The sequence below is a fragment of the Loxodonta africana genome, chromosome 4 (genome assembly GCF_030014295.1).
Source record: "Loxodonta africana isolate mLoxAfr1 chromosome 4, mLoxAfr1.hap2, whole genome shotgun sequence".
NCBI classification, from domain to species: Eukaryota; Metazoa; Chordata; class Mammalia; order Proboscidea; family Elephantidae; genus Loxodonta; species Loxodonta africana.
In genome coordinates, this window is record NC_087345.1 from 182,409,059 (window position 1) to 182,434,428 (window position 25,370).

Sequence of the window (25,370 nt, forward strand, 5' to 3'; positions counted from 1 at the left end):
TAACACTGGAAGGTCTGTCTTAATATTTAAAGCTTATTCAATATTTTGTATCCTTTCTTGGCTCCTGAGATATAGCATCACTAAGTTACAGGGGATGGTCATTATGATGAACCTTGATGTATCTTGCTGAAAGATGTCTGAAAACTTGTTCCAAGTCTCAACCCCCAACAGTGAACTGGAAAAGCTGTGACACCAGAGCCCATCAGCTGTGTGTGTGTGTGTGTGTGTGTGTGTGCGTGTGTCTGCGTGTCCGTGTGTGTGTGTGTGTGTGTGTGTGTGTGCGCGCATTTAGCTGTGTTTATCTGACAGTTGAGCGGTAGCACATAGGCCTTGCTTGTTGGCTAAGTTGTTTTCCGCTTTTCGAACCAGCTCCTCATACTCCTTGCTCATTTTTCTGGCTGGAAAGACTCCCCCCCTACCCCCACCGTGTTTAGGTTTAAATTCTTTTTAAATTCTGGTTATATGATTTTTGTCTCTATTTATCTGATTTGGGTAATTTTAAAATGATGAGCCTAATCAAATCATTTCTAGGCTATTGTTTCATCATTTTATATTTGAATCTTTTTTGAAAACCAGATTGCCCTGTGAATTTCCCTTGCTGGAACCCGGCCCTCATGGCCTACTGTCCTCTGCTTATGAAACTGAAATGAGTCTATGAGATTCAGCACCACCATTTCACAGTTTGTAGCCTGCTTCCCCTGCCTGTTTGCATTTTGAATTTGCATACAGATACATCAAATAGTCTTTCCCTTGGCACTACTTGCTATTTTTTACTGTTGCTAGGGTGGGGAGAGGGGCAGTTCTACTCTGTCCTATAGGGCTCATATGGCAAGGGGTGTGTGTGTGGGGGGCGGGGTGAGGAGTGCATACTCATTTTAGATTCTTCTGCCTTCCCCTCCCCCTCCACGCCCTCCCCGAGGTGGGTGGGAGCATTCTGCCTTAGTACTTGAGGGAGCCCCACACCCTGGCCTGATTTTTTTTTTTTTTTATAGAAGTTCATAGTAAGAGAGTGTGGTTTTACAAAGCTTTTTGTCCTTATAATTAACAAACTATTTTAAAATTCACTGAAGACTAGTTTACTTAAGCTTTTCATTTATAGAAAGTTCCCCCAGGAAACCTTTTGATTTTAATGGCCTGCTGCCGTTCCTTTCATCTCAGAGCATTACAGTTGTACTGTGGTTTGAAGTTGCTTCACAAACAGTAACTTACCCTTCATGCAGACTTCGTGGGGGGCAGAGTGTGAAGGGAAGGAAGTCAGAGTTGTAGTTATAGAAATGGACCCATCACGGCAGGTTACTTCCTCCATCTATGGCCCTGTTAGGGAGAGAGAGCATACATCATCTCTCCGTTAAACACTGGCTCTCAGAATGGGGTCTGATTTATGCCCAGGGATATTTGCCAGTGTCTGGAGACATTTTTTGATTGTTAGGAGTAGGGGGTAGAGGCAGGGTGGAAGGTGTGTTGCCACTGGCATCTAGTGTGCAGAGGCCGGGGATGCTGCTAAACAGCCCCCATGACCAAGAATTATCTGGCCCCAAATGCCGAAAGTACCACTGTTGAAAAACCCTGTATGATACCAAGGGCCAGATCTGTACTTGGCTTGAATATTGATAATAGTGCACCAGGGGTGGAGCGGGGGGACTGGGAGGTTGGTGGGTCTGTGTGTTTGATCTTCGGGTATTGAAACTGACATAGTAACTGGTAAAGGTTAAGTATTCAAAAGAACAAACAAATCTGTCTTGAAAGAAGTAAGGCCAGGATGTTCCTTAGAAGCAAGGATACTTTGGACATATTATCAGGAGGGATCAGTCCCTGGAGAAGGACATCATACTTGGTGAAGTAGAGGGTCAGTGAAAGAGAGGAAGGTGCTCAATGAGATGGATTGACACAGTGGCTGCAGCAATGGGCTTAAGCATAACAATGATTGTGAGCATGGTGCAGGACCCTGCAGTGTTTCATTCTGCTGTACAAAGGGTCACTGTGAGTCGGAACCGACTCGACGGCACCTAACAACAACCATCACCTCAGATTTAAGGGTTTTGCTTTTATGCTTGTTGTTTTCTATTTTTGTTGGTCACTGTGTCTTATAATTATCTGTTGTTGTTAGGCGCCATTGAGTCGGTTCCAACTCATAGTGACCCTGGGTACAAGAGAACGAAACACTGCCTGCTCCTGCTGTGTTGGAGCCCATTTTGCAGCCACTGTGTCTGTCTGTGTCCTGGTGAAGTTTAGATATCTTCTGGTCTATACCTACCAGACATAGTACATTTCAAAATAAAGAATCGATGTGGAATGCATCTAGGAATAGTGGGTTTTCTTTTGAGAAGAATGTTTTATGTTTCCTTTTGAGGAGTCTAGAAATAAGGCAAACCAGATTAGTTCTCTACGTTGTCAATTGGGAAAGATTAGGAAAGTGTTCTTTGGTCCACTTTGTGCAGTAGGTGACAATGGTGCTTACCGCTGATCATCTTTTTGGGTTACATTCTTCACTTTCTAAAGGGGATGAGGCGAGAAGAACGTTGGCAGGTATGAGCCCCCTTCCTGCTCCTTTCCAAGGAGGGAGGAATGGGGAGTCCTGAACCTGAAGGGTTCAGGACTGTGCTGTTTAACTGTTCTGTAAAAGGAAACTGCAATTAGGGAAAAACTCCAGCCTGAAAAAAGGAATAAAGAACGATTGGCTGACTATGTAGAAAAGGAGGGCTAACGTGCAAACCCTGGCCCTCACCATTTCTGCCTTCACCTAGCCCTTGCGCCTGGCATGCAGCACATGTAGGCCGGCCTGGGTTTGTATGAGAACAAGCAGAAGTCAGAAGGAGCAGCCCGACCAAACACAGTGCCAGACGTTGCAGAGAAGTATCAGTGTTTTCAGATTAATACTATTTTTTGTACACTTTCTACCATAGGGTCACTATGAGTCGGAATCGACCTGACGGCACTGGGTTTTGTGGCTGGGTTTTCTACTAAAGAACAAAAACCTTTACTTTAATAATTCATACTCTTAACCTATTTAACTGTTTTGGTCTGTTGGCAACCTGGAAAGGTCTAGGTAAACTTAGAAAAACTAGGCTATAAATGGACAAACATATTGGTTAAATTACTGAATAATGCTTTAAAAAATAAAACTAAAGTCTTCTAAATTTGAGCCCAAATAGGTTTGGAACACTGGTCCTAGACCTATTGGGGGTGATCCCCCACCCCACCCAGGGACATTTGCTAATATCTGGAGACATTTTTGATTGTCACAACTGGGGTGTTTATACTACTAGCATCAAATGGGTAGAGAACAGGGAGAGGTCAGGGAGGCTGCTGAACATCCTACAATTCACAGAACAGCCCCCAGCTCCAAACAAAGAATTGTCCAGCCCAAAATGTCAATAGTGCTGAGGTTGAGAAACCCTAGTCTAGAAGGGCACGATCCTGAAAGCACACAAAGGTGACATTTAGACTTCTGCAGTTCTGAGAAGGGGGCCCTGGTGGCACAGTGATTTAAGAGCTGGGCTGCTAGCCAAAAGACTGGCAGTTTGTATCCACCTTGGAAACCCTATGGGGGCAGTTCTGCTCTGTCCTGTAGGGTCCTTAATGAGTCAGAATTGACTTGATAGCAATGTTTTTTTTTTTTAAGTTCTGAGAAAGTCTATACATAAATGATTTAAGTTGTCCACTCTAATTCTGTGCCTAGCCACAAACCAGTGTGCTCAAAAGCACACATATTTTTGTCCCCCTGACAAGCAGGCGACCAACAGAAGAGTCCTGCTACCTTGCTCTGTTAGGGTATTTAAAACTTTTCAAAGTGCTTTCATTGGCCCCCTGCTTTACCAGACATGATGATTGGTCTTTCCCAATGACATTTCCAAAGTAAGCCTGTCGAAATCTCACCATCCTTGCTTCTAAGAAACAATCTGACTGTATTTTCTCTAAGATTGATTTGTTCTTTCTTGTGGCAGTCCTTAATATATCCATTATTCTTTGCCAACACCAAAATTTGAATGCATCAATTCTTCTGTCTTCCTTTTTCATTATCCAGCTTTTAAATGCATATGAAAAAAAAATGCATATGAGACAATCGAAAAGACCATGGCTTGGGTCAGACATATCTTAGTCATCAAAGTGGTATCTTTTCTTTTTAAAACTGGAAAGAGGTCTTTTGCAGCATTTTTGCTCAATGAGATATGTCATTTGATTTCTGGACTGCAGCTTCCATGGGTGATGATTGTAACAAGCAGAGGGAAATAGTTGTCTTCTTCATAGAAACCCTCTATTGCCATAAATCATATTATTTTTCTTCACTGATATGATGAACCACTAGTGCCTCTATAGCAGAAATGCCACAGGTGGATGGCCTCAACAAAGAGGAGTTTATTCTCTCATAGTTAGTAGGCTAGAAGTCCGAATTCAGGGGGCCAGCTCCAGGGGAAGACTTTCTCTTTCTGTTCGCTCTGGGGGAGGGTCCTTGTCATCAATCTTCACCTGGTCTAGAAGCTTCTCAGTACAGGGACCCTGGGTCCAAAGGACATGCTGTTCTCCTGGCTCTTGTTTCTTGGTGGTATGAGGTTCTGCCTGTCTCTCTGCTCACTTTGCTCATTTATATTTCAAAAGAAATTGACTTAAAATACAACCTAATCTTGTAGATTGAGTCCTGCCTCATTGACATAACTTCCCCTAATCCCACCTCATTAACATCATATAGGTAGGGTTTATAAAAAAAAAAAAAAAAAGCACATAGGAAAATCACATCAGATGACAAAATCGTGGACAATCACACAATACTGGGAATCATGGCCTAGCCAAATTGACACACGTTTTTGGGGAACAGAATTCAATCCGTAACATCTACTTTCATAAATTTTAAAGTAAGGAACATCCTGTGTAACCAAAACAACAACCGCCACCAAAACACACCTTTCCAACTGAAGGCAACCTAGGCCTTTCTGCTCGGAAATGCTGGCGCTCCACTCTCCAGCCTGAAAGTCTCTCTGCGGTTGACATGCTGCTTGAGCAGAAAAAAGGGAGAAGTAATTGAGTCCTCTGTAGGTATCTCGTAATCTAGATGATGCCTGTGTTTTTGAATGTTGCAGGCAGTAAGGGTAGTGAAAATGCTTTTAACAAATCAAAGAACAGATTAGAATACAAGTGTTGTTTTTGGGGGGGAACCTGTCATATTTTTATCCTCCTTCTCACCCCACTTATCAGACTTGAGCCTCCCGTTTCCACAAGAATTTTGTAAAACTCAAGCAAGGTTATCACTACCATATTCGGTCACATCTCTTAGAGGTTTCGAAGATAACTATTTCTGTGCTTTAACTTCCTTAAAGTCAGAGCTACTTAGCCACTAATTATCTGTCTAAAAGTAATAATAATTCTTCTTGAATGTTTAGTTAGACATACTACTGTGCAGCTTCTCATAAATAGCTGTTTCCTGCTCAACCCGACCATGCCTGACCTGTTAGGTTCCCCCCGACTAACATGCGTGCACGTTTATTAAGTCAGTTAAGCTGCTGAGTTAAGTGGCAAAATGCATGTGACCTAGGTCTCTTCCTGAAATGCCTACCTTTCCTTTGGAACATTGGCCAGTACACATCTGGGAACATGAAAAGTCATCCTTGCAGTAATGAGTGTTACCTTTTATTGAACGCTTACTGTATGGCAGCACCTATGCTGAGTTCTTCATGTCTGATCTATAACTTGGTCCTCACAGCTACTCACAGTCATGCTGATGGTTTTAGACAATTTATAGTTAACGTTTTCTTTTTCGAATTGCAAAAGTGCTGTACTCGCCCTCTTTCACTTTTCGTCTATGCCACTGTTACCACAGTGGGGTTCCATATGTTTCAAATGAGGACTTTCCATGAGATAACTACCTACCTATACTCACAGAACTTGGAAACTTATCTCTAACTGTAGAGAAGAATTACTTGCCTTGGTCCTGTTTCTGGCTTTTGGTTTTATATTTTATCTGGAATTGTGTATTGTTGGTTTTGGTTTACAGAAAACTAATGATCATAAACCAAAAACCAGATCCATTGGTGTCGAGTCGATTCTGACTCATAGTGACCCTATAGGACAGACTAGAACTGCCCCATAGGTTTCCAAGGCTGTAATTTTTATGGAAGCAGACTGCCACCTCTTTCTCCCATGAGTGGCTAGTGGGTTCAAACTGCTAACCTTTTGGTTAGCAGCCGAGCACTTAACTACTGTACCACCAGAGTGCCCATCTAATAATGCCAGAGGGCTAAATAAATCATGTCTGTATGTTACTGGTTTTCCCAAGCACCAAGTACAGAACTATACCATACGAACATGACTTGTCCTTTTCCAACCTATTTTAGAAATTTAGAGAAAAATGGATGTCACCAAGGACAAATCCTAGGCTAGATGTTGGAATTTTCCCTGAAGTAGTTCAATCAGTGAACAGGTTTTTATTGGGTGACTATTAAGTTTCCAGACTAGAGCATTTGTTTAGAACCCTGTTGGGAAGGTTGAACAGGGCCCTGGGTGTGTGCGGGAGGGGAGGGGAGAGGAAATAGATATTCTGAGGATCTCCATATTAACTTCCTTTGAGCAAAATAAAGTTATAAGTTTTCAATTTTGCAAACCATTGACACAGAGAATCTTCTGGCTGCCTAGTTTTCAACCATCAGTGGTGTTTACCAAATTCAAGACTTGCGAGGAGTTTAATATCTCAACCCTTCTAAGCACTCCATATTGAGTTTTATAAATGAAATTCTATAATTTATTAAAGAATAAACTGGGAAAACTATATTTATAGGGGAAAAGAATGTATTAACTCTTAAGGAGCCTAGTTTGTAGACACAGTATCTCTCTCTGAGTGTATTACCTGCATCAATAGGAAGTAAGTGATAACAATATCTAGAAAATACCTTTTAGGTACATTATATTCAATAGATTGTTTTCCCGAGGTAGTTGGAATGTTTGCAATTCAAACTATTATTGTTGTCTAAAGAATTCAGGAAATCAGATTGGAAAAAAGCATCAAGACACCAGGGCTGATGAAATGTAAGCATTCTAAAAGAAAAGACCTGTTTTGCTTTAGCACAAGACTGTCATTCCCCTGAGTCTTTAATTTAAAAAAATACATATGAGACCTCTTATAAGAGAAAGCTACCCACAGTTGGGTAGCTGATGGTCTATCTAGAATGGATTTAACAAAAGCCAAAATTTCACCTCTAAACATAGTACTGTCGCCTGAGTAATCTGTTAGGACCATATTTATGCTTATTTTAACATTGCTTAAAACAGTTTCAAACAGGAAGTTAAAAGGACTTTAGAGTCTATGACATTTCTTAGATATGATCAAATGACTCCGTGTAGAAAAACTCTGATGGTAGAGTTGACGCAGCAAGTTAGAAGTCTGTTAGGTTCCTCTTGTGAATTAGGAGGAACAAGACAGCATTTCTGGTCAAAAAAACTCAGCATGGCTTTAAAGGTTTTATGGCTTTTTTTTTTTTTTTTTTCCTTGTTGTGAGTCATAAAATTGGCCCTAAAGGCAAATTCTGAAAGGAAATTTTAGAAAGTGTTTTGGGCTGTGGCTGTGTTAGAGCAAGTGTTCCAACTTTCCACAGAGATGACTTGAGTAGAAAAAACTCATGTATAAACGATAGTCCATTTGTGTAAAATGAATCTTGCCTTCTGAAACGGAATTCTAAAACATGGTTTGGGCTGTGGCTCTCTTGGAATCAGTGTTCAGTCTTTCAAGGGGAAGACTTCAACAGAAAAAGCTCATGTTAATGTATACATTATGACACCTTTTTGTAAAATTAGCCTTTCTAATTTCATAACATCTTTCCTCTTAGTAAAAGACAGCCTGAAACTGCAGTTTTTAGTTATTTTTCCAGTGTGACATGGGTTTAATGACTTTGCAAATTAAAGAATGAGTCATTTCCTAGCTAGTGAGCACATGCGTGCCATAAGAGAACTTTGAATGCAAGGATAATAAAATTATCCTTTTGTATTTTTTAATTGCCTTTTTTGTCACATGCATCTATGCTACACAAAATAATCAAATTATTTTTGGAAAACATTTGACTTAAAAAATATGCCTTATGGTTTTTAGACATTTTCTTTGCGATCACTTTAGAAGCAGAGGGATTTCTAAAAATGTTTTATTAAATCATTGTTTAAATTTGTAGAAATAACGAAGGGAAAGGTGATTTTTTTTCATTTCTGATATGCATTGTAAGTAGTAACGTTTTCTGTGATGGGTGACGGAGGAGCAGTTTCTGTGACAGCAGATGTTGATTGAAGAATACTCTCCAGGTGCACGCTGTCCGATTTTGCACAGCTGGGCCTTAGTCCTGAGTTAGTCTAACTGTACTTGAGCAGCATCGGTTTTATCCTTTTAAACAACGAAGTGGCTGGGACTGACTCTTTTCCCCTTAACAACGTGCTGCTGTCTAGTGGATTCTCCGATTCGTGGTGAGCCTTAGTCCTCTTTATTTACATAACAGTTCAGTGTACAGACATTGCCATAGTGAAATATTGGTGGCGGCGATTACTGGATCTTTGTTGTGTTTTGTCAGAGCAGCCACACATCCCGACTTGCCCAGAACACCACTGGTTTATGACTGTTGTTCTGGCCTAATTATTATTTTTTCTGTTCTCAGAAGTATGTGAGCTGGGATGCTGGAACATCATTATCCTGTGTAGGGTTCACGTTCACACGGTAATATAGGGCCTGAAATGTGGATCAGGATCGCCACTGATGGTAGTTTGTTGAGTATTGTTCTCATGTCTTAGCAGTGGCACTCTGTGTTGTCTCTACAGAGTGAAGTGTAAGTCTTAACAAAACCTTGGGAGTTTGCGGGTGATAGAGATAATTAAAAGGGCAACCCTAAGGCTAGGTTATGGGGGCATCAGTGGTTCAGTGGTAGAATTTTTGCCTTTCATGTGGGAGGGCTGGGTTTGATTCTCAGCCAGTGTACCTCATGGCAGCAATGCCTCATGGCAGCAATGCTAACAGTTTTCAGTGGAGCTTCCAGACCAAGATGGACTAGGAAGAAAAGTTTGGTGATCTACTTCTGAAAATTAGCCAGTGAAAACCGTATGGATCACAGTGGTCCGATCCCCATTATGCATGGGGCTGCCATGAGTCAATGGCTGACCCAGTGGTAGCTAACAACAAGAAGGTTGTTATCTATGTCTGTCTGTGTGTCTATCATTCTTCCTGTTGAAATCAGATTCCTGGGAGTTAGTTAGAATGAGGAGAAGGCATGATTTTGCATTTGGTGCCAGAGAAGCGGGATATCTGCGTTGAGTGCAGGGTCTGCTTGTGTATACAGTTTACAACTAGGGAACAATAGACTTCATGCCCCTGATAAGCAGGGCCTTTTCAAAGGTAAGGTCTGGACCAGCTCGCCCTCTTGTTTATCACCTTCTCCCTCCATGGTGACACCTACACCCAGCTCTAAACTTTAAATGGAATCAGCTAAAAATGTACACCCTATGAGGTGTTGGGAAAGAAAAGAGATGTTGATAAAAACACAAAAAAATGAACCTTAAAGGTGGATGGAAGTGTGTTTAATAGTTCCATTTCTTCTCCCTGAAGACCTTGGGCCAGTTAGGGGGCAGTCCTTATGCCTGTCCGCTTTAAGGGCTGGGAGAAAATATGGATAAAGCAGTAGCCTGGGGACTCGGGATCCTCAGGTAAAGTGCAGATGTGTGAGAAACTCTTGCCAGCATTAAAACTAGCCCTTCTTTGCTTTTCCTTGTTCTATTCATTCCATACTGTTATTTTTTCTTTCCAATTTGCACATGGATACAAGCACACTTATGTATAACACTTATGTGTGTGTATATATATATACACACATAATACATATTGTATTTTTGATTGAAGTTTTACATTTTATATTTTTGATTGAAGTTTTAAATATAAATATATTTATATTTAAATATAAGTATACAAATTGGCCACCTATAATGGTGCTGGCACTATATGGTTAATTTGTACACAAGGCACCATACTTCATGGGCCATTTTGTTTAAAACAAACAAACAAAAAACTTAATTCTTTTTTTTCCTTGCCTCTTGCCCTTCACTAGATAGGGATATGAATCCACAATAATAGTCTATAGGGATAAAATTTTCTAAATGTTTACTGGCTATTCCTTTTTAAGGTAAAATGCTCTGGAAAGTGAATAGTCACATAGATGAATATTCAAATGGAGTATTTCTGTGTTTCTTGGTCTCGTATTTCTGTGGAGAAAAGAGAGACACATTTAGAGGTGAAAGACAAGTATCCTTAGGCTTCCAGGCAAAAGTGTGTACTGATATCCTAATTCACTAAAAGTCTTACCTCAGTATAGGAAAATGGCAGTAATCGGAAGGTAAAACAGACTGAATTATTGGAGTAATATTTAGCTGTGCTTTTTTAAAAAATATATTTTTATAGATCTAAAGTAGCATGGATTTCCTTACCAAAGGAGGGCTGGGATAGGAGAGCTTTCATGAATGCGGTATAATTGACAAGTGATGTTTGCGTCTGAGTTCGTGCTAAATTATTAACAGCTTAGGGTGAATATGTCCCTTTTCAGTCACTTAGGGGCCAATAGGCAATAGGCAAACCATTTTATACAGTGCTCTTTGGACTAGTCTAGGCTAAAATTGTCATTAGTAGTAAATTTAAGAGACTTCACCACAATTTGTACTTTTGACTAACAGGTATATCACACTATGTCTTATCACCATTGGACTCTTAGGAACTTAAATTCACTGTAATTTGTATTTCCATTTCATATAATTTAAGCACCAATTAATGTTTTAAAAAAAAAAGTCTAACCTATTTAAAATTTTTTTCATTTTCTTTTATTAGGGTTACCAGGGTATGGTAGACGGAGGTCCTAATATTGTTGAAGCCTCATGGGAAAGTGTCTCAAGCATTCTACAAGTGGTACGTGCTATGTTTTCATACCGTTTGTTTCTCTAAGTACGTAAGTAGCTCTGCTAGCTTGAGACCTGTAGTACCTCTGCTTCACTGATACTTAAAGCTGATTAATGTCCTGACTGGCCTTATTCTGAGCTACTTGCACAGAAAGAGAACACCCTTAGTTCGTCATTTAATTAGAAGGAAAAGCTTTACGTGGCATAAACTACAGAATTATCCTTGCAATAAAAGTTATTTCTTACGTCTAATGTCAACCATGGTACTTGTGGCTGGTTTTTGGTTTTTTTCAGACGAGATTAGTGTTGAGGCTCCTTTGGTTTGTTGGTGGTGCTGTGTGTTCAGCGGCAAATCTCTGTGCCCTTTGGGGTTTGGGGTTTGTGTGGGCCACTTAACAGTTAAGTACGCTAAAGTCTGGGAATGACTCAGGCTGGCAGCTACCAGGGCTGTGGATTTATTAGGAACACAACATCCCTGTTCTGCTTTGAATCAGACAGGGCTAATTTTCTTGGTGTGGACAAAAAATGGGGTAATTATCACTTCAGGCAAAACAGTTGCTTGCTTTTAATTTAAAAGAAACCTGCCAGAGTATTTTATGCCTAATAAATTCCCGAACACTTTAGTGAAGAGCCCCGATCAGCTGAGAAATAAAGAGATAATGTCGAAGTAATGGGTTTCAGGAAAAAACTCTTGTGCTTGTGGTTTAATCTTTTAAAAAGTGTGTATTAATCTTTGGCTTATTTTGAGTACTAAATAGAAAGAAACCACGTGGGTACGTTCGCCCTGAAGATGCTGGTGGGGTGTGCATTTGGTGCTGGCACAGACCTCCAGCTGTCACTCGGACCCCCTTTCCTCTGCTCTCCCCGTGCTTCTGAGCATCCTTGCATAGAGGTTGAAGGGAATTTTGACAGCCATCAATCATTAGGTAGAGCAGTATTTGAAAAAATCAGACAGTATTATCCCAATTCCAGAGAACATAGGAAATGAGCATTTCTCTTCTGCTGTTGTAATTGTAAGGTCCCCTGGTGGTGCAGATGGTTTGTGTTCACCAGCTAGTCCAAAGGTAGGCGGTTCAAACCCACCCAGCAGCACTGCAGAAGAAAGGTCTGGCAGTCTGTTTTCATAAAGATTATAGCCTAGAAAACTATACGGAGCAGTTTTACTTTGTAACACATGGGGTCACCATGAGTCGGAATCAACATGAGGGCAGTTGGCTTGGGCATTGTAATTGTGATAGGAAATACACCAGTGGCTAAAGTGTGCATGTGTTTTGTGTTGTATGTATGTGTGTGAGAAAGGTGCCTGCTTCTTTGCAATTTAGTTATTCATAGGTTTCTTCCTGAGACTCTACCCATGTTATCTATTCAGTTTTGGCACTTACGAATTGCTGGCTTAACTTCAAGTTTTTATAAATCACATGACTCACTAATGACTATTTCTCAAATCAGAGTTCCAAGAACAAGCTTATCTTTGCCTTGTGCCCTGTACTTTCTATCCTACGTTTACCTTTGCTGGGCCAAGCTGTAATACTTATCACAGTCATACTTACTAATATTTCCAGTAACACAGGACCCCATTTAGTACTGTATTAGTAAAAATAGTACAGATTAAATTTCAATTTTTATCTGTAACCTTTTTTAATGCTCTGACTAATTAAATGGTGGTAATTTTCATGTAAAAATACATGGATTTTCCTGATTTGAAATAAATATCCATAAATCAACATTAGTTATCTGTATGTACATGTAGACAGATGCTGTCACATAAACCAAATAAACAAAGGCTATTCAGTAAGTTATGTCTCCATAGAAGGAGCCCTGGAGGCACACATGGTTTGCAATCAGCTACTAACCTAAAGATTGGTGGTTCGAACCCCCTAGGGGCTACACGGAAGAAATGCCTGGCCACCTGCTTTTGCAAAGATTACAACCAAGAAAACCCATGGAGCAATTCCACTCTGTAACACATGGGGTCACTGTGAGTTGGAACTGACTCCGTGGCAATAGAGTCTGCTTCAACACAGAAATTGACACTATTTACAAGGACCGAGTAGAAATTGAAGATCTATGAATGCATTATGGATGTATTCTTCATGACTTATTTAAAAGGAATTCTGCATTTTTCTAAGTAAAACAAAGAATTCTTAAATTTTGAAAAACTAGGTGTGAAAAATCAGAGTTTATCTTTCCTAGATGTTTGGATTATCAAATTTAAGATTTCCTAAGATTTATCCTTTTAAGAAGGGTGGGAGGTATAGTACAAAAATAAATTGCTTTGACTCACAGTTGTTACCCACTTTGCCTGAACATACAACAAGGTCTGACCAATGAAAGAAGGAGCCCTGATGGCGCACTGGTTAAGCACTCGACTGCTAACCAAAAGGATGGCGGTTCGAACCCACCCAGAGGCTCTGTGGGAGAAAAGACCTGGCAGTCTGCTCCCATAGAGGTTACCCTATGAGGCAGTTTTATTCTGTCATGTAGGGTCCCTATGAGTCAGAATCAACTCAACAGCACATGACAACCAGGTGACACAGGATGGCTTGGTGGACAAGTCATAAAGATCATGAGCAGTGGTCGGACTAGTCTTGCGCTTCAGTGTGCATATGGTGAGTTCACCTAGTGTTGGTACAGTGTCACCAGAGGAGGCTTTCTGGATTGCTTTTCTAATTTTACAGACTCTCGTCCTCTGCATATTTAGCTAACTGTTGCCATTGTTTGTATTTCTAGACCCTATTTCGCTACCACCAAGCATGACGAATGTGTCTTCATGTGTAGAATTCTAGTGGGGGAGTAAAAAGGGGAAAATCACAAACTTTTGCAGTTGACTAATTCAAAAGATTAAAATGAGGAGAACCTAATTTTGAAAGCCCTGTGTCTAAAGATGAGTACTGGCAGGTGCTAACCTGTCTAGCTCTCTGTCACAATGGAAAGGATAAATGAACGTAATTTTGTTTCTTTTCTAGGGAGGGACAATCATTGGCAGTGCACGTTGCCAGGCGTTTCGTACTCGGGAAGGTCGCCTAAAAGCCGCCTATAACTTGATACAGCTGGGAATTACCAATCTGTGTGTGATTGGTGGGGATGGAAGCTTAACGGGTGCCAATATCTTCCGGAAGGAATGGAGTGGACTGCTGGAAGAGTTGGCCCAAAGTGGTACGTTTCTGCTTTATTGGTGGTGTGCTAGGATATTTTCTGTTTTCTTTCATTCCTCTTCCCTTGCCTTCAGAGAGCTTTTGAATTTGCATATTTTGTTCTTTTATCCATAGCAGAAGAATTTATGGTGATTGTTGTTCTTGTTATCACTGCAGACCTTACAGTTCACCACCTCGAGACTTAAATCTGTGTCTCAAAAAGTGGTGATAATGAGAATGAGAACAACACACCTTTAACCTTACTATGTGTCGGACACTCTTCTAACCCTTTATGTGGATAATTTTATGTTATCCTCACAGCAGCTGTCTGAGATGGCTTTTTTATTATCCCCATTTTACAAATGAGGAATCAGAGGCTCTGCATAAAGTCACACAGCTCTGAGTGCTGAGCCAGGATTCGTGGGGGCAGTGGGACTCCAGTCTGCACCTTCAGTCCTTATAAACCTCCAGCAGACTAGTGTGTCTTTAAACTTGAGTTGTTGTGAGACTTTAATTTAGATGATAAGTGTCTGCTGTAATACCATACTTTATTGCCTTTGAAACTAGGAAAGGATTTCTGCGAATCCTATGTGTGCCATGGTTTTTAATCTTTCAAAGTTGTTATAAATATGACCCATGGAAGTGTCTTGTTTGCACTAATAGCAAATTAATGACCAACTGAAATTTGGAATAAAATAACTGTCCTCAAATTTTGTAAAACACATTTAGGGAGTCGAGAGTGGCTGTCAGATTGTAACCAGCGGGGGCGTAGCAGCATTTCCTTGTCTGTGGTGTTCTGGACTAATGTGGGTTCCTTGGTACCACAGACGCAGAACAGTCAGCATGAGTCCCAGGCCTGAGGTTCACTCCCACTTTTGATCATTTGATTATTCTAATTTAACATATGCAGACCTGCCCAATTCAGGTCTGTGTTTTGTCTGAGTGCTAAGTAGACACTGACTGACTAGGTCCCCATGGTTCTATAAGAAATCAAATATTAAGATTATATAATATTCTTAAGTATTTAATTCTATGTATATTTTTTAATTGTAACATATCCCTATCCTTTTTCATCCCTATCCAGAGACATGACGTTCTCTGAAGCCGTTGCCAGATAAAATTCCAATTTTATCCATAGATTGCAACCTGTGGATTCCTTCCTTCCTTCCTCCCTCCCTCCCTTGCTCTCTCTTCCTTCCTTCCTAAAATTAAGTGTTCTTGCCCAAGTATCTAATTACAGCTCGTATTTTATGTAATTACTTTCACCTTTGTCTTTTATTTCCTTAAATATACAGATTTACATTGTATACAATTGTGAGAAAATAAAATAGCGAATAACAATTAGAAAAACAATTCAGAATAAATCCTAGTGGTGTGTCCATAGAAGCATTGACTATTACCGGTCATGCGGTGCATTATTAATAGTTCTGTCTCTCAACACAGGCAAGATCGATTCGGATGCCATGAAGAAGCACGCATACCTCAACATCGTGGGCATGGTGGGCTCCATCGACAACGACTTCTGTGGGACTGACATGACTATCGGCACGGACTCAGCTCTGCACAGGATCATTGAAGTTGTTGATGCCATCATGACCACGGCGCAGAGGTGAGGGGACTTAGAAAAACCAGTGGGAAGTAGACACGGGGCAAGTGATGTGCTAAGTAAGGCTGAAGTCAGCATTGGCCCAACCCGAGAAATTTTAGAGTATTCCACCGATGAGTATTCTGGCACAAGTCTTATGATTTGAGCATTAGGAACCATACAAGAAAATTGTTCTCAGGTTTACTTTTTATTTTAAAGCTTTCATTTTTTTTTTTTTTTTAATTATAAGAGCAAAACCTGTTCATTGGAGAACATTTAAAAAGCAGAAGAAAACAAAATAATTATCTAAAGTCCTGCCCAAAGGTCTCTTGAAGGAATAACAATAAGTAAGAACTACGTTGGTGCGGCAGTTCCCTGTGTGACTGTTAACTGAGTGCTTGGCCGTTCAAACTCACCAGCCACCCTGTGGGATAAAGGCGTGGCATTCTGCTTCTGTAAAGGTTTCTGCCTTGGTAACCCTATAGGGCAGTTCTGCTCTGTCCTGTAGTGTCACTAGGAGTCTGAGTTGGTTTCACGGCAATGGGATGGGTGCTTACTGGGAATGTGTGTAAGCATTTCCTTATTGTTATATTTCTAACCTATAAATTTACAAAAATGTAGATAAATCAGTTGAATTTTATCAAAGATGATACAGATTTGTGACAAAACCATCACTGAAACCACTTGCTGTCCCACTGATTCTGACTCTTGGTGACCCCGTGTGTGTCAGAGTAGAACTGTGCTCCATAGGATTTTCAGTGGCTGATTTTCCAAAAGTAAATCACCTTTCTTCCAAGGCACCTCTGGGTGGACTTGAACCTCTAACCTTTCAGTTATCAGCCAAGCACATTAACCGTTTGCACCACCCAGGGACTCCTAGGTCGAATTCTGGAGTTTTTAAAGTACTTTTCAAAAGTCTGTGTGAAAGAGTAAATAGAGCAAATGTCTCGCATTGTATTGATGAGGAAGTTGAGACTTGGAAGGTACCCAGGAAGTAAGACCTCTTGATTCCTGTGTGTTTGTTTTTCCCATTCCACAATACTGCTTCATCGGACTACTTCAGCCCAATAACATACAAAGTACGTGGCCCTCCTGACATGCCATTGAAAACCACGTAATCTCGTTAATGTTTGAGGGATTGCTTGTAGTAGTTAGATTTTTCTGTTCCCTGGAAAGACACAGTTGTTGGACAATGACTGAGCTGACTTTCTACTCACACGTTTGCTCTTGGTTACATCCAGCCCATTGTTCTTAACATGAGAAGTAGCTGGCCTTGCCCAGTATAGTCATCATCACAGACGGAGCATAGAAAGGTGTCCTGTAAGTATCTACTACATCTTGGAGCACAAGCAAATACATGTTGTACAATCTGTACCACAAGTGCCGTCACTACTGAGGCCCCTTTACTCACAAAGGTTGAAGTGGCTATTGGGACAGCATCTGCTTTAGTAGAAAATGGATCATTTTTTGGAGGTTTAGCTACTTGCCATAATTATGAAATAGTGCTGCTATCAGAGTATAGCTCTCTTTGCTTTTTTATGCTGGTCGCCATATTAGTAAGTATATGTTACCTTGTGTCTGTTTTCCAGCCACCAGAGGACCTTTGTTCTGGAGGTCATGGGGAGACACTGTGGGTATGTATTTGTTAAAGTATTTCAGAATGAAAACAACCTTAGCCATCATCTCCTCCTGACCTCTTTATTTCTAAATTATGGGTGTTCTTGTAGAGAATTCATGGAGGAGTCAGGACTTGAACCCAGGTTTTCTGATTCATAATCCAGTGTTATTTCTGCTGAAATATGAGCTTTGGGTTCCCAATAGTAAACGCACAAGAAGGTGGATCCTTGGTTTATTGATCTTTGTTGTTATTTCCATATAGATATCTAGCCCTGGTTAGTGCCTTGGCCTGCGGTGCAGATTGGGTGTTCATTCCTGAATCTCCCCCAGAAGAAGGCTGGGAAGAAAATATGTGCGTTAAACTGTCAGAGGTAATTCACATCGTACTTCTATTTATCAAAAATTATTCTAGTTGGATTGCTTTAATCATGATTTTTAATGGCTTTTAGGTTTTTAGAATTTTCAGTTCGGACAGTTTTAAACAAGTTTCCTGATTCTAAAATTAGCTCAAGTTCTTGTTTCATATGATTTTCATATGTTGACTATTCATGTGTCTATCTACTTCCTGATGTTGCAAAGTGTAATGCAATAGAGAAACAGCTAAAAACACTCCGTGTGTGTCTGTATCTATGTATGTATTGTCTCATCTGCAAATCTTGGATTTTAGACTTTATATACTGCAGTGTTAGAAATGACAAGGTAAAAGGAAATGTTGGGGCCTGCCCCTTTAAATGTTGGCAGACTTAGGACTGATGATTTGTACTAACCTGTATGTACAAGGAGGAAGCCCTGGTGGTGCAGTGGTTAAAGCACTTGCCTGCTAACGCAAAGGTCAATGGTTCGAACCTACCGGGCTCTCTGTGGGAGAGAGATGTGGCAGGCTGCTTCCTAAAGATTTACAGCCTTGAAAACCCTGTGGGGTGGTTCTACTCCGTCCTATAGGGTCACTATGAGTTGGAATTGACTTGATGGCAGTGGGTTTGGTTTTTTGGTTATATGTGAAAGGTTGGTGATTTGAACCCCCCCATAATGGCTCTGTGGGAGAAAGACCTGGGCATGTGCTCCTGTAAAAGATTACAGCCTAGGAAGCCCTATAGGGCAGTTCTGTTCTGTCACATGGGGTCGCTATGAGTAGAAAATTGACTCAACGGCACCTAACAACAACAACAATATGTGAAATACTTGATATTGTTATATTTTTAATTTATTTGTATTGATCACTAATCTAACACTGCAAGAATTTTTCATATATCATGCCAGAAAAATTGGCTTAGGAAATGAGGCCCCAGAGCATCTCCAAAAGCTTACGTGTTTGTATCATGTGACACTGAGGCTCTGGGGTAAGCTCGAGTCACTGTTAACACCAGGATTCACTGGTCTACATAATTACCTTCATAATTGCTATAGGAGGTTCTTTTATTTGGAACTTTTTGAAAAAACACATTCACTGAGAATGACTCAGTTTTCCTTACAGAATGGTTGCTATGTTCATAGCAGTGTGGCGCTAAATGACTGCTGGATGTGTGCATGGTAGTATAGCAACAGCGACCACAGATATGTCCACAGTGAGAGTCTGGCTACCGTGCTCAGGCAGTGGTGTCTAAGTACCTCTGTTCGGGTCTTTGTATTCTTTCCCATTTCCTCTTTTGTGTCCCATCTGTCTGCTTCCCATGTCTGTGTGTAATATTACCTTAATAGAGTCAGTTGGGGCATAATACTCATTGCAGGGAACTCTTGGCGTAAAAATATTAGTGAGTGGGTGGGAAGGATATAGGGAGAGGTGGCAAGAAGCTCTGGCTTTTGTAAGGAGGTTGAAAGTGTGGTTTGATGATAGAGACACAACAGGAAAGGTCTGGTCTCCTGCTCACTCCCATCCTATAGATCAATGTCAATACCACATAAGCCCACCCTTCACCCTCTAGAGCTGACTGGGGTATTGATTTTTAAGCTGTTGTTTGTGGTATAATGTAATCTACCAGATATCCACAGACCTTTTCCATTCACTGTGTCCAGTAATCCTCTTACCCTCCCTACACTCGTCCCTCATTCCCCATCCCATCTACTTACCCAAAAGTACTTTTTACTCTCATCTCGTATTATCAGGAACCACTAGTTGCGAAGTTGAAGTCCTTGGGTGGCACAAATGGTTCATGCTCGACTGCTAACCTAAAAGCTGGCAGCTTGAACCCACCCAACACTACTGCACAAGAGAAGGCCAGGTGACCCTGCTTCCATAAAGATTACAGCCAGGAAAACCCTATGGAGCAGTTCTACTTTGCACATGTGGGGTCACCATGAGTCGGAATCAGCTCGATAGCAACTAACCACAACAACACTTGTGAAGTTTGGTGATGATTTCTATTCAAAAAGAGGTTAATTCAATTTGGGAAAAATTACCAAGGCTTTGTTTTGTTTGTAACAGAGCCTTGAACTGGTTCAAACTGGTGCAGTCATGGCTGAGGAAGCGAAACAGGAACAGACTTGAATTTTTACAATTTGGGTAATCTGGAACAATAACCAAAATGGGAAAAATTACAGGTTGAAGCTCTAGAATGGGAGACTCGGGAGAGGCATAGTGAGCCCTTTTAGGAGCCTGATCCATGAGACTGGATTATTGGCAGTATCCTCGAGGGTGACACACCTTTGGAGTAGCGTGGTTGGCCAGCTGCCATCTTTGAGTGGGGCACAACTGTTTCCGACTGCTCAAAATCCTGTGGGCAAGAGATTTGGTTGCTATGCAACGAGTATGCTGCCCTTGTTTTCTAAGAGGGAGATTAAGTTTAGCAGGGCTTCCACCTGTGATTTTTCTAGTGCTGGTGATCATTCAGGTTAATCCAAATTTTAAAAATTCAGGTCTGTTCTGGTTTCGCTTACAGGGCCGTGACTGAATGGGGAAGAACCAGTTCAAAGCCCTGGTTTTTAAGAATGGTTTAAGAATTTGAGTGTTTTGATTTTCTGTTCCTTAGAACCGTGCTCGAAAGAAAAGGCTGAATATTATCATTGTGGCTGAAGGAGCTATTGATTCCCAAAATAAACCTATTACTTCTGAGAAAATCAAGGATGTAAGTGTGTATAATTTCTTACGTATACTCTGTTACCTACTTGGAAATAGGAGAGATAGTAAAACAGTTTTGACAGGATTTGGTTTAGAACATTGCATTGTTTAAAAAAAAAAAAAAAACTTCCTGATATTTAAAAATATCTTCCTAACAAATCATTACATTAATGGAATGAGAAACACATAGCTCTAGGCTTCTGGAGGGAGAGTCAGGGTTTCTTGCCTTCTGTTGGTAATATTCCAAAGAGCTACATGAGTTCCCTGCACAAAAATAGAGGAAATGCGGTAGAATAGCTAATTGTGTTCTTTGTAATAGAAAGTTCTAGCTCTCAAACATCTACTGCTCTGAGAATGAGGAGGATTAACCACTCAAATGCTGGGCCCCAGGATTCTCTATTTGTGGCAGTAAAAAGGTGGCATCTGTCCTTTTTGCCTCCTTTTAAACTGGAGCATCTGCTGAACATATCCTTATCCACAAAGAAAGACACTGTATTGAAACTGAATCATTCATCGCCTTACTCACGGCCCTGAAGTGGGAACAGGCAGTGTGTTCTCGTTGCTGTAGGGCTCGCTCAGACAGGCGCGTGCTCGTCTAGACGGGACTGTTAATGTTACCCAGCCAACTCACCCTAATTGCAGAGGGAACCAGAAAACACGCTGAGGCACTAGACACTTGAAGAGGAGGACAGACTCTGGTTGAAGCTGCAGGCAGGGCAAAAGAAGCTATCAGCTTGGCTTTCTTTAGTCACAGTCAGCTGCTGGGAAAAAAAAAATGTATTTTATGTGTTCTGATACCAGCTGACACGTGACTTTAAAACACTGAAAGATATCTGCCAGTGAGGTACCTGTCAAGAAGTAATCAATAAAATCAAGGCAGAGAATTTCTTTCCTGCCTCACTGGAGTCCAGGTTAAGTCATACAGTATTACACCAAGAAGGAACCGTGGAATTCATGGTCCCACCCCACTGTCTTTATAAAAGGAGGGGTAAACTGAGTGCTAGAGAAGTTAGGTGCTCTGTCCTGTCACCCAGCTAGTATTCAGGGTGGCTGAGGACTGAAGGAAGATGCCTTGGTTTTACTAGACCGTGCTATTCAGATCACAGCTACACAAATTTAAGGTGATTTCAGAGAAATGTTTACTTTTTTATAATAGTGTTAGTAACACTTTAAATCTAAGCTATAGAAATAGTTTTCTCTTTTAGTCATGTTACATATGTTCATTGGCTACATGGGAGAAAAAGGCCTCCATATTAAAAGCATTCTCTTAAAAATAAATTTCAGCTAAAAATTCCAGCTAGCTGTTAAACTTTCCTTAGGAAGTAAAATTTGAGCATGATAATTTTTTCATTTAGATCTGAAGAAAGAGTAGCAAAATTGTCAGTGCTCAGCACCTATTACCCGGTATAATGTGACGTGTCTGTGTTATGGTTCTGCATTTCCTAACGGAGATGTTTTTCTCAGTTAGTAGTTAAGCAGCTGGGATATGACACTCGAGTGACAATTCTTGGGCATGTGCAAAGAGGAGGAACCCCATCAGCCTTTGACAGGATTTTGGTAAGTGTGTAAATTATCAAACATTTTCACAAGCTCTTTCTAGGACCATTAATATTCCAGGACATTTAAAAAAAAAAGCCAATTTAGTATGAAGGCTCATGACATTGAACAGAGCCAGCTGGTAAGATGTTTCTATGTCTGCAGCATGGGGTGGATCATTCCTGAAGATACTAATGGCCTGTGTTTTTATTTTAAATATCCTTTCAAGACTTGCTGCGGTGTAACTGTTCCTAGGCCTCAAGCCCTGCAAACACTAGCAGACTCCACTGAAGGTGAAAAGTTGATTTGCCTCTTGTTGTGGGTGATGGGCCTGAAGGAAGAACAGAACCCAGAACGCAGGAAGGCAGCGTTTGAAGTGCTGGCTTCTAAAAACATAGACGCAGGATAGCAGAAATTCAGAGTCCAGATTTTCAGTGTTTTTTTTTTTTTTCAATATTTTCTGCTCTCCGTATCTCTCTAACTTTCCTCTGCACTCCCCATCTTGACCAGTTCTTACTGGAATCATAATCTCTCTGAGAAAGAGACCAAAAAAAACCTGTTACTGTTGATTCCTACTCATAGTGACCCTATAGGACACAGTAGAACTGTTCCACAGGGTTTCCAAGGAGCGGCTGATGGATTCGAACTGCCAACCTTTTAGTTACCAGCCTGAGTTCTTAACCACTTCACCACCAGAGAGGTGTGTTCAAAGTAAATGGTAAGCGAGAGCCAGGAGGTGGAAACGATGCAATTGTCCATCAACAGAAGAACGGATAAACAAAATGTGGTATAGCCATACAATAAAAACTGCTGTTATTCAGCCATAAAGAGAAGTGAAGTTCTGATACATGCCAGCACATGGCTGAGCCTTGATAACATTATGCTGAGTGAAGCAACCCAGACCCAAAAGAACAAATGTTGTATGATGCCACTTTTATGAAGTATTTAGAATAGGCAGATCCATCCAGACAACAGACTATTACTAGTTGCCTGGGGCTAGAGGAGGGGGGAATGAGGAATGGAAAAAAAAAAAAAAAAGGAAAAACAAACAAAAAAAACTAATAATCCCCCAACAAAAAAAAGTCCTGGACCAGATAGATTCATCAGGATTTCTTCCAGATATTCTTGAGCTTTTCTATAAAGTAGAAGAGGAGGAAACACTTGCTAACTCGTTCTGTGAGGCCAGTGTTTCCCTGATATCAAAGTGAGAGAAAGATACTGCAAGAAAAGAAAACTACAGACCAACAGAGATGCAAGAATCCTCGACAAGTTACTAGCAAACTGAATCCAAGAACATATTAAAGGATTGTACTCCATGACAAAAAAGAAAAGAAAAAGTAAACAGTAAGGTAAGGAATATGAGTACCTAATTGAGACCTTTCAACAGAATGGAAGGAAATTTGAAAATGGCAGAGTTTAAAATGCAGCTTGGACACTTCTGAACGATGTGGTACAAAGGCTTATACTCGAGGCTGCATCTCTTTGTTGGGAGCACACCACGGTGGTTGGTCTCCTAGAGCAGAGAAGGCGGCCGTAGTTAGAGCACTGTGCTGTCTTTGATAACCATACGTTTCCTCTCCAGGCCAGTCGCATGGGGGTGGAGGCCGTCATCGCCCTTCTTGAAGCGACCCCAGAGATCCCAGCCTGTGTGGTATCGCTGAGCGGAAACCACGCTGTGCGCCTGCCCCTGATGGAGTGTGTGCAGATGGTGAGTGAGCCCTGGCTGCAGCCAGAGGGTGGCATGGCTCCTTAACTGCTCAGAGGGCTGTGGGTGGTAGGCTTTGCTAGTGAATAACGGAGCAGGACATCAGAGCACTTTAGTGTGTTTTGTCTGTTGCTGGTTGGGTGGACAGTGAGCTAAATGACTTTTCTAAGAACAAAAGTAGCTGCCTCCATGAGTGATGGTAACTAGGCTTCATGTTTTTACTCTGTAAAATCCCAACCACTTTGTTTTGCATTTCTTTTTTGTTTTTCTAAGTTATCATCCATGTGGCCCTCTAGGTAGTAGCTTCCCTGAAAATGAGTCTAGCCTATCAAAAATTAGTGTCCTCTGAGAGTCATCATGGGGTTATGTCAACAAATCAAAGAAGATCTAGGTGTGGTGGTGCAGGAAAATGTTTGCTGTCAAATTCGATAAGGATGTGACTTTGTTAGACTTCTCCAAACTTCAGCTACTTCCTGTCTGCCTGTCCCCAGGGATATTCAGATCCGTAACGTGGCAGGTGGAATGGTGGATTCAGGAGATATTCTGAGATGTACCCACTACCATAGCCATGGGAATGGCGTGCAAATGGACTTTAAAAGTGATTTAGAATTTTCCAGTTGGTCAGTGGAGTCGCATTAGTAGAAGTAGCTTTTACATTTTGCGTTTGTTTCAAACTTTTCAAAGTTTATTCTTGACCATCACCTTATGTGCTCTCTCCAGTGACCGCAATGTATATATTTTATACCATATAGAGGGAAGTAATTAATTAAATCAGAGGACTTGTTAAAACTAACAGTCTTAGAAACATAATTGCCAAAAGCCTGTGGAAGTAAATAAAGCATTTGTGTGTGTGTGTGTGAGAGAGAGAGAGCGCGAAAGAGAAGGCTTAAGAGGACTGAAACCTATGCGCCATAAGTTTACTTTTAGCATATTTCTCATATCCAGTGTCTCTGTTAGTTTAGAAACAAAAATGTGTTTGATATCGTTTGGCTTGTCCTTCAGATGACCATATAGAGCTTCTGTGATTAATGACCATAGAGAACAGTTCATTGAGCACCTGCTCCCGTCAGGTGTTTCCTAGGGCTTTACATGTTTATAGTAACCACAAACAGCTTTAGAAGCAGGGAGTATTTTTCTTATTTTTCAGATGAGGAAATTAAAGTTTAGAAAGAGAAGTAACTTGCTCCAGACCCCAAAGTTGGAAAAAATCAGAGGCAGGGTTCTAGCCCAGGGTGTCTGACTTCAAGTCCAAGTTTTATGCCCAGCACAGTCATGCCTCTCCTGCGGCCTCCTCAGGGCCAGGGCACAGAGCCAAGCAGGGACTGCGCATGGGTCTCCCAACTCCCCATTGAGGCTTTGCTTTTTTTCCCTCTAGACTCAAATTGAGAATTTTTCAGAACCTTGTCTGAGAGATCCATTTGCTGGCTTGGCTCTTATGGGGTGAAAACCTTAGATTTCAAGACATGCTTAATGTGGCCGTTAACATCAGATTGGCCCTGGGCGGACACAGGTGTCTTCTACCTCGTCCCCTCGAGGTGAGGGGCTCGTTACCAGTTGCAAGCGTTTGGATGGAGCTGGCAAGTACTGGTCTAGACTCTCTAGTATTTAGGCTGCCAGGCCAACCAAGGTCCAGTTCTGAAGGGGAACCAGGAGTGGAGAGACTAAGCTAGTTGGGCCTCGCGCCCCACCTCGTCTTTTCATGGATGTACTAAACCATGACGTGTTCTTTCCTTCATTACTCTCTTAAAGACCCAGGATGTGCAAAAGGCAATGGATGAAAGAAGATTTAAAGATGCTGTACAACTTCGAGGAATGTGAGTTATTTTGAAGAAAACTCCATTT

At 41.0% G+C, this 25,370-nt stretch overlaps 1 protein-coding gene across 1 annotated transcript in view; it reads left to right on the forward strand.

The window, feature by feature from the left end:
- The window catches only part of PFKP (phosphofructokinase, platelet), a 73,708-nt gene that overhangs the window by 19,839 nt on the left and 28,499 nt on the right, over positions 1-25,370 (forward strand). The window contains exons 3-11 of the mRNA XM_064285080.1: positions 10,829-10,906; positions 13,863-14,052; positions 15,474-15,639; positions 17,205-17,249; positions 17,495-17,603; positions 20,199-20,294; positions 21,752-21,844; positions 23,406-23,531; positions 25,278-25,342. Of these exons, the coding sequence (XP_064141150.1) occupies positions 10,829-10,906; positions 13,863-14,052; positions 15,474-15,639; positions 17,205-17,249; positions 17,495-17,603; positions 20,199-20,294; positions 21,752-21,844; positions 23,406-23,531; positions 25,278-25,342 (968 nt within the window). The remainder of the gene's footprint in view (positions 1-10,828; positions 10,907-13,862; positions 14,053-15,473; positions 15,640-17,204; positions 17,250-17,494; positions 17,604-20,198; positions 20,295-21,751; positions 21,845-23,405; positions 23,532-25,277; positions 25,343-25,370) is intronic.